The sequence below is a fragment of the Vigna unguiculata genome, chromosome 7 (assembly GCF_004118075.2).
Source record: "Vigna unguiculata cultivar IT97K-499-35 chromosome 7, ASM411807v1, whole genome shotgun sequence".
In the NCBI taxonomy this organism is placed as follows: domain Eukaryota; kingdom Viridiplantae; phylum Streptophyta; class Magnoliopsida; order Fabales; family Fabaceae; genus Vigna; species Vigna unguiculata.
In genome coordinates this window covers 10,108,057-10,117,626 of record NC_040285.1, presented here as the reverse complement: position 1 = coordinate 10,117,626, position 9,570 = coordinate 10,108,057, and the positions used below count along the sequence as shown (strand labels likewise).

The following is a 9,570-nucleotide window of genomic DNA, read 5'->3' as shown; positions in this document are numbered from 1 at the left end:
TGTAAACTTTTTGTTCGTTGCATGTTCTATACAAATTATCTTTTTCCATCTAAGAATTCTTTCCTGAGTTTCGTAATTCAGTTTCTACAAGTATGCATCATATATTAAGGCCGTTAAGCTATTTTTTGTTTAACAGTTAAAGCCAGGTGCTGCGTCTCTCAAAGCCACTTTCTGTTAATTGATACATAGTTCCTGTTTAATATTGAAAAAGGTGACATTAATTCTATGACGTAAAATAAAAAACAAATCCTCTTCAAACATGAAAGAAACCACATCTTAATAATTCAAAGCTTGATCAGCTCAATTGTCTGTGGATTCCTCTTTAGCTATTCAGATTAAATTTTAGCATATTCAGATTAATCTGTTTATTTCTTCAAGTACTTGTAAATGACCTTATCCAAATAAAAGAAAATTGTGAGGGAATTTGAAACAGGATAAGCAATAATAACTGAGACATCTACTTCTATAGTAAAAATAGTGATACAAATCAGTTTGAAATGAACAACCAAATTTGTAACATTCAACTTCCATTCGTACAAGAGGCAGGGATGAGGTTTTTCCTCTAGAAAGAAACTGGTCAGATATTATCACTGTGTTTAGACGTAGTCTCAATAAGTAGGTGTGTTTTTCATCCCCACAAACTGTTGGCCAGTGTCTACTTCTTGAATCCGTATAAACTCCCAACTACCTGTTATGTCAACCATTATCAGAAGCTTGGAACATTGGTCACAACACAAATGTATTGCGGTAAAAAATATCATGATCATAAGATGCTATAATGGCATCAGAAAACACTTGTATTGAGAAGAGCATAGAAATGCTACCAAAATCCTCTCTTCAAAACCGCTTCGGCTTCGAATCTGCTAACGAAACTCGTATAGCTCTGCCATTCAAGTCCTGCAACAAATGTCAAATAAACACAGTTTTATACAAACCCATAGGACTTTGAAATGTGAATTCCGAAAAGAAAAGGCACAACCTTGGTTTTATGCGCCTTCTAAACAAATGGGGATATATATGGAAGAAAAAGTAAACTAAAAATATTTCACAAACCAACTCTTCAGGATTAGCACGCTTACCACACCATCCAAGGACTCAATTGCACTGTTAACTTCTTCGGAACTACTGTAAGTCACAAATCCAAAGCCTCTTGATCGTCCACTGTCTCTGTCATAGACTACCCTTGCTTCCAGGACATTTCCTTGTTCCCGAAACAATGACTCCAACGCTACGTGGTCAACACCCCAAGCAAGATTACCCACATGGACTTTGTGTTTATTATCTGAAAAATCACCACCACCACCACCACCAACTCTGTTAGAACTTCTAAAACGAGAAGAACTCTCATTCCGAGCAGGGGGTGGCCCAGCATTCACTTTCAAGGCCCTTCCATCCAGTTCCTATCAATTACCAAAAGATCCATTCCTTAGATATGATAAAGAAATGAACACATACATGGCAGTGATAAATGCAAATTATATATTCACATTTCACACCAGACAAGTTCAACCCTCAAACAAAACTGTTTAACCACTAGCTTGTTGGATTACAGGCAAATTGCTGTTTGTATCAACCAATACAGATATTGAGTGAAATTTGTATGCCAAGGGTAATAGAGTTAATTCTGGGACTGAGTAAGACCCACCAAGAGTTTCTCTGGCTGGTTTCATAGTGTAAGTATCAAAATTGATTAACAACTCCAATGCAACTCAAAAACCAACTCCACCTTACCACAACTATTCTTCCAAACATCACCCAAACATAAATCAATTTTATCAACCCCATTATCACCAATCTAGAAAGAACCAAACAAACGCTAAGGCTTCAAACACAAGTCATCTTCATCAACAACAACAAAACTATAAACTCACATATCCATTGAACTGCTGAACAGCCGCTTCAACCTCCTCAGCCGAAGACATGGTCACAAACCCAAACCCCCTGCTTCTCCCAGTCGTCTTATCATAAATCACCTGTCCAAAACACAAAAACAAGTCACGACCCAATTCAATTCTGCCCAAAGGGCTTCCAAAAAACCCCTCAAAAAACCAAACTTGGAACCGAAACATAAACATCACCTCGACCACCTCCACGACCCCAACGCTTTCGAAGAGCTCTGCGAGCTGCGCACTGTCGACGCTGAACGGAAGGTTGCCGACAAAGACCTTAAGGTCGGGGGAGAAGCTCTGGCCGGCGCTGAAGGTGTCCTCTTGCTGGCCGTAGTCAGAGACGGCGACACGGGGAAGGAAGCGTGAGGGTAGGGAGAAAGTGGATTTGAGGAAAACGGTAGAAATGGAGATGGGTTTGGCGTTAGGGGTGAGGGAGAGAGAAGAGGAGAAGCATTTGGGAGAAGAGAGAGGATGATGTGTTCTGAGAGTGAGAGTTGGGAGTGCAAGAGAAGTTGCAGAGGTAGACATTGTAACGGATAAGGTTTTGGAGAAAGGAGAAGAAGTAGGGTTTATGGAGGAAGAGGAGATTTTGAGTGAGTGAGGAGTGTGATGATATTTATGAGCAAAAAGGAGAAAGCATAGTGATAAGGTTTATTCATCATCCATTTACTACTTTATCCTTCATCTTTCTCATCAGACAGATATTTTCTTCATCCTTCTAAAAACATTAGGTCTTTTCTGGGAATCAAAATATTTATCGACGTGGACATGGTAACGTTCAGATATTTTGGGTATGGGTGAAATGAATATGCAGAAATACGGGGTTTCTTCTTACACCTACCAGATTTCTTTTTCACCTCCAAAGTTTTTGCTTTTCAAATTATACCCTTAAACAAAATAAATCAGAATTAAAAAAATTGCTGACCAAACATATTTATTGTTTGTCTGTCATCTCAATTTCCAAATCACTTTCCAACTTAGTTTCAAGTTTAAACAGCGTTCTCTATTTTTCGCATTGTTCTCATTTTCTAAGGGTTTCTCGGCGTTTTCATTGCATCTACATTCTCTATTCTCTGATCATTAGCATTGTACATAAGCATCAGCGAAGTTTTCTTGAGTATTGTCTTATATTGCGGTCAGTTTTTTCCTATTTCACCATCTACCTCACCTTCATTTTTCAGCAATGCATGCATTCATTCGTTGTAATGGCTTGAAATATTTCATGCGTTAACTATTTGAGCATGCTAGTAGTATAAAATAAGAAGTTTTGAGAGAAATCGTAGACAAATTATAAAGATAAGTTTACCGAAAATATATATATATATATATATATATATATGTATGATTTTTTCAACCTTTAACAGAGGTCAACATCCGATAAACAAATGTACTAGATGTCGAGATCCGGGTCGTGCTAAATTTAAAAATGGACTTTCGAAGTGTAAATAAAACTTGTTTTGTGTATTTCAGATGTCGAGATCCAATTTGTGTTTTTGTCAGATGCCTTTCGGATGTGGAGTTCCGGTTTCATAGGCTCCCGGATGTGGAAATAAAATATAGGTTCTCGCTTCCAAATGTGGACTTCCAGAAGGTTACTTTCCCATTTCGAATATAGGTTCTCGTCTTTAACTGAATGTTGACTTCCACAATTGTCTTTAATCAGATGTCGACTTTCGGAAGGTTCTTCACTCGGATGTCAAGTTCCTATTTGATGTGTTCCTGAAAGTGGAAAAAATATGTTCTCATCTCTAGATGTTGAGATCCGGTACGGTCTGCTGGCTTTCGAAACTCGATTTCCAATGACACGAAATCCCATTCCTTTCTTTTTCTTTTTTCTTTATGCGTGATGACAGGCTAGTTTAGAGCATCTTGAACATGTATCCCTCTAAAGTTGTGTGCTTTATCGATGTATCCCTCTGAAGGGTTATTCAAAGTGTTAGTGTTGTAATGGTGCTCTAGTATTAAATTTGCATGGGAGAGGTGTGGAGTTAAGCTACTACGTGTTGTTATTAATGATGGTAATGAGACGATTAAAGACGTGCATTTGTGATGCATATTTCTAGTGGAGACATAACATTATTTTTGTGCAAGTGAATTAAGATTTTACAAGAAAAACAAGTGTATTTTGATGTTGATCGAGAGAAATCTCCTAAACTTACTTGTTAATGTTGTGGTGACGATAATAAGTATTTTCATTGCATGAGCTTCCACTTGCATGCTTCATTTTCAACTATATATGTTTTATATCTTAAGTTCAATGATATCATAGTGTCCTTTGAATTTAAGAAAAACATCGTTATTGGTGTATATATTTTAAGATAAGTACGAGCAAGTTTATATTTTTTATTCTGTATGTTGATGATATCTTGCTTGTGACTAATGATCTTGGTCTATTAAGTAAGACTAATAGATTTCTCTTTAATAACTTTGAAATGAAAGATATGGATAAAACATACTATGTGATAAGAATAGAAGTATTCAGTGATAGAGCACAAAAACTGTTAGGTTTGTCTCAAAAAACATATTAATAAAGTTTTAGAGAGATTTAAAATCGATAAATGTTTAGCATCTCCTGTTCCAATACAAAAAGGAAACAAATTTAGTTTCATGCAATCTTTAAAGAATGATTTGGAATGGAAACAAATGGAAGACATCCCTTATGCATTTGTTGTTGGGAGTTTGATGTATATTAAAAAATGTATGAGGCTAGATAGCTTTGTAGTTGGTATGCTCGGTAGATATCGGGGTAATCCAGAACTGGATCATCAGAAAGTTACAAAGAAATTTTAAGATACCTAAAAGAAACAAAGAATCATATGCTTACTTATAGGAAATTTGGTCACCTTGAGGTGATTGGATATACAAATTCAAACTTCGTCAATTGTATGGATATAAAAAAGTTAACATTTGGTTATGTGTATCTTTTAGCCGAATAAACGATTTCATGGAAAAATGGGAAATAAACTATCATTGTTGCATCCTGTAACATCCCGACAGGATATTACATATTTAAATAATAAAAAAATAGTAAATAATAGTCAATTAATGAAACCTTATTTCCCAAAAATGAGGAAAATTTAAAACTTTATTGCATTTATAAAATATCTCAAATTCAACTTATAAACTCAGTTATAAAATAAATCCATGTTCATAAACCAAAGGTTACAAATTTGTAAAATCCATAATAAAACAACTCTATAAAAAATCTCCCAAGCTAGCTCATGCTCTGTCTCTAAGCCTCACCAGATCCACCTGCAACATCATCTGCTCCCGTGTACCATGTACACGATCATCGCCAAACACAAGCAAATAGGGTGAGTTAATATCAACAAATCATATATATATATATATATATATATATATATATATATATATATATATATATATAACATCTATATATCAACATCAATATACCAAAGGAATCCCATCCTATGATTTCATGCCACAAAGGCACCACCATGTTAACCCGTGTTCTACGTCTCTTAATGAGTACCTTAAGGTGTCTTGCTACCACACCTACCAGCCATAACTGATAGAGCACGTGCGAGAAACCATGCTACGAATCACACTTCGCAACACCAGGTGGAGTTCCCAATACGAATAAACATTCGTAACGTCGCAAGACTACCAAACTAGTCAGCTTGATGCTGAGAAGGGCAATCTAACTGGATCCTTTGTACACGCCACAACGTGCACACTCACACCGGCAACACTCGCCAACCCAAGCCACAACTCAAGAGTTCCTCGTGTTCATCCACCATCCCGAGCCACAACTCAAGAGATGTCATTCTGAGCCACAACTCAAGGAACGCCACGTATTTAACCCTCATCCCAAGCCACAACTCAAGGGATACGTTATGAGCCACAACTCAAGGAACACCAGTAAGTCGACCTTCGAGATATCACCAAATCCTTGTAGATCACGCACATCTAAAGCATGCAAAACACTATCGTCTAGCGCTATTCATGAGTCGTCAAGCGCAACGTGCTTCCAGATCGCCTGGCGGGGGACGCATGCTGCCAAGCGCCAAGCACCACTGCACACCCTACCTCTGCAGGTATCGCCTGGTGGGACTACCTTCATCGCCAGGCACCACACGTTCTTATTACCCTCTGTATTCATAGTTGTCCCGTGTCGGTTTCCATGCTACTGCTAGGTGCCACACCAGTACTCACACAATACTGGTTCTGGTTTAGGTTCAGGTGTAGTCGCTCACATCCTTACACATTGTCGCAACCGGAATCGCGACGGGAAGGCGAATCAAAAAAAGAAACGGGTTTAAAAAGGATTTAGGAGTAGCCACCATAGTTATTCTGGAAAACTATGAAAAACCATAAAAATAAGACAAGTCTGCGAAAAACCAGATTTTGGATCCGAGAGTCGGTTACGCATAAGGAAGGTGTTAGCACCCTACGACGCCTGCCCGAGGGCGGTACCTTTAATTAAAAATGCAAAGCTGATGTGGTTTTCAAGTTATTAATTTTCCCCAAAAATAATAAGACAAAAAAATGATAATAAGAAACAAAAATATTTTTTTTTAATTTTTTGGGCCCGACAAGGATTGACCTTGGTCCTACGTATTCTCATTAAAAATGAGAAATCAGGGTTACGTAGTTCTTTAAAGATATTTGTGGGAAAATATTGGTGTTTTTTGTATTTTTGAAATTTTATATTTTTTTGTATTTTGAATTAATTGAAAATATGTGTCACACGATGCGAGCGGTCGGACGGACACTAAAAGAAAAAGAAAACTATTTTTCGATATTTTCAAATTATTTGGAAGAAAGTGTCACACGACGCGAGCGGCCGGACAGACACAATAAAAAAGAAAGAGAACCCCTTTTTTATTTTCCTATATTTTAATTTTTATGATTTTTAAATACGTTTGTTTTCTTTTTTTTAAAATAAATAAATAAATAAATAAATTTATAAAAGGATGAAATTATTTAAGAAGAATAAAAATGGGAAACAGAAGGTAAGGGTGCACGAGTAATTGGTGGGGTGCACAAAGCAAATACAACAACAAGCCCAAAAACAATAGACAAAGACATGGGGTGCAGGAGTGTCACATGTGGGAGGTGCATGATGTAACAGGTGGGGTGCGTGCAGTAAATAAAGGGGTGTGCTAAGGAAACAAAAAAAGGAGGTGCAGGAATTAAAATTGGGGGTGTGCGAAAAGAAAGGAGGAGGGTGTGGTTGAGTTAAAAGAGGGGGTGTGCGTGGTAAAAGGGTTCAATGCCTGCTGCCCCTTTTTATTTTTTCAGAAAAACCCTAACAGAAGCCAAAGCTTCTTCCCCTCACATGGCAGCCTCTTCTTCTCGACACCACCACAACTCCAACCTCTGTCACCGTTCGCCTCTGTTTCTGCTTCACCGCACCACCACGACACCGAGCAGCTAGCTCGCCGGCGACAACGCCGATCATCACCCACCGGCGACACATCTCTTTCTTCCTTTTTCTCCAACGCGCACGAGATAGGTGAGATCTCCAGAGCCCCGCCGTCGCTCACCGCGCCGCTCTAGCCACCAGAGCCTCACCGTCGACGCCGGAAGCCACTCCTTCTCTCCTTCTCTCTCGCGAGATCGACGCCCGCGCTAGGAGCCGCCGTCATGTGTATGCTCCTCAAGAACTGCCGCACCCGTGGCCACCGCACCGCGTCCCTGCCGTCGGAAACATCACCGGCGACATCCTGTTCTTAGGGGTGTCGTCGTCGAGAACCCGGGAACGCTCGGCCTTTGCTTTCTCTTCGCATATCGTCTTGAACCGCCTCTGTGTGATATCCAAGGTCGCTGCCGTCGGCGCGTCTTTCGTTTAAAGCTCCGAATCGCCAGCGGCCTCGCCGGCGGCGAGGGTTTCTATTCTTTGTTTTTTTTTTTGTATTGGGTCGTTATGGTGAATTTGAGTGTGTGACAGTGATATGACGAATGAATGTGATTCTGGTTGTTTGTGGTGTTGTGTTTGGGTTCTGGCTTGGCGGTCTTGCACTCACTCACTCGTACAACAGTAACATCCAAACAAAAATATATCTTAACAGATAAAATAAAATAAAAAAAACATTGTGCTCTGTTCCAAACAAGAACATATCTTAACAGATAAAATAAAATAAAATAAAAAATATTGTGCTCTGTTCTTTACTGTACCAGTTGCGATGGGAATAAACAAAAGGAATAACAGAGATGTAACTATGCTCATTTCAAACCATCTATACAACATAAGTTTTAATTCATACACCCATGAACATCAACAGCAACATCAAACCTTCCAATTTCAAAATTTGGGACAAGGCTGAGAGCAGATGTTGCTTCCTGCTCCTTCAGCCATCATGACCATGCTACATGCCCTTCCCCATACAAAACCATAATAGCGTAGCATGCATGGGTCTGACAATTCCCCATACAAAACCATAATAGCGTAGCAATGCATGGGTCTGACAAAAGAGAGGCCTTATGTTACTTCTTTCTTTCCCCTTTCCCTTCTCTCTCTTTTTTTCTTTTTTCTTTTTATTAAACTAGAATGAGAGATGTAAAACAAAAAAGGAGCTGTAATAACAGAAAGAAAAATAATGTAATAATCAAAATAATAAGCCCAAATAAACAAATAAATAAATAAAACAAAACTAAAATAAAATATATATAAAAAAATAAATAGATAATTATTTTTGTCAAACCAAAACATATTTTTTTTCTTTTCTTTTCTTAATTATTTATTTATTTATTCTTCTCAATTGAACTTTAATTAATTAATTAATTATTTTATTTTATCATTGTTATCCGGACGAAATTGGGTGTTGAGACACATAAAGTCACTCAACCAATCCAATTTTCATGTCATAGCACAATAACAATGCCCACAATACCATACTTCCATCATAATTACTACGTCAAGAGTTCTCACTTCAATCATACTATTATTAGAATGCTTAACCACCCTTAACCTTAAGTTAATGATATGCCTTATACCACTGTTATGAACACCTCATCACAATCAATTAGGAATACTACTAATACCATATCATTCATTAAATGGTCCCGTTTGTCTCACTACCTTGTCCTAATCTATAGCTTAACAAGCCTAAGTTTATCCATCCAAGCTCTTACACATATATATTCATGAACTCCTACTTCTTATTTCATCAGTCCATTACAATAATTTCTTTGTATCATCTAACTAATCCTCCATAATTACAATTCCCCATTACTTTAAGTCATGTCAATTCCAATACATCACATTAAACCTTATTAACATTTACCACCAGTTTTCAGTTTAGGCCAATCCCTATAATATTCCCAAACCTTCAAAGTATATTGCACATGACCCAAATTAATTTCCCAACCACCACTACGCACCAAAACTCACAAAACTCACAACTCTAGTATGGCACTTGGTGGCAACTAAGGTGCGGCCAAGCGGTTCCTACTTTTCTAGGACCCCAAAATTCTCCTTGCACCTGCGAACCTTAACCAACCCCAGGTATTCTGGTTTTAATCGAAATTTCGACCCAATAGGCTACACTCACATGTTTAGATTCACGATCCATTCCTAAAGCTCCAATATACGATATTTCATTAACAATTACTACTTAATTTAGTGCAATTTTGAGAATCCCAAATCATCAACCCTACAATAACATTCATACAATTTTCCCTAATTAATATCCAATTACAGTGTAATTACAACGAT

At 37.8% G+C, this 9,570-nt stretch overlaps 1 protein-coding gene across 1 annotated transcript; it reads right to left on the bottom strand.

Moving 5' to 3' along the window:
* Positions 1-435: 435 nt before the first annotated feature.
* LOC114192230 (29 kDa ribonucleoprotein A, chloroplastic-like) lies at positions 436-2,579 on the bottom strand. The gene is made up of 5 exons (XM_028081876.1): positions 2,079-2,579; positions 1,872-1,973; positions 1,080-1,400; positions 825-897; positions 436-688 (listed from the first exon to the last, which is right to left on the bottom strand). The coding sequence occupies exons 1-4, from the start codon at positions 2,415-2,417 to the stop codon at positions 838-840; spliced, it is 822 nt and encodes a 273-aa protein (XP_027937677.1). The 5' UTR covers positions 2,418-2,579; the 3' UTR covers positions 436-688; positions 825-837.
* Positions 2,580-9,570: the final 6,991 nt, after the last annotated feature.

Coding starts and splice junctions, on each gene's coding strand:
- LOC114192230 (XM_028081876.1), bottom strand. CDS start 2,417: ATGTCTACCTCTGCAACTTCTCTTGCACTCCCAACTCTCACTCTCAGA. Junction 1,974..2,078: donor GGGTCGTGGAGGTGGTCGAG/GTGATGTTTATG, acceptor TGTTTTGGACAG/GTGATTTATGATAAGACGAC. Junction 1,401..1,871: donor TTCAGCAGTTCAATGGATAT/GTGAGTTTATAG, acceptor GGTAATTGATAG/GAACTGGATGGAAGGGCCTT.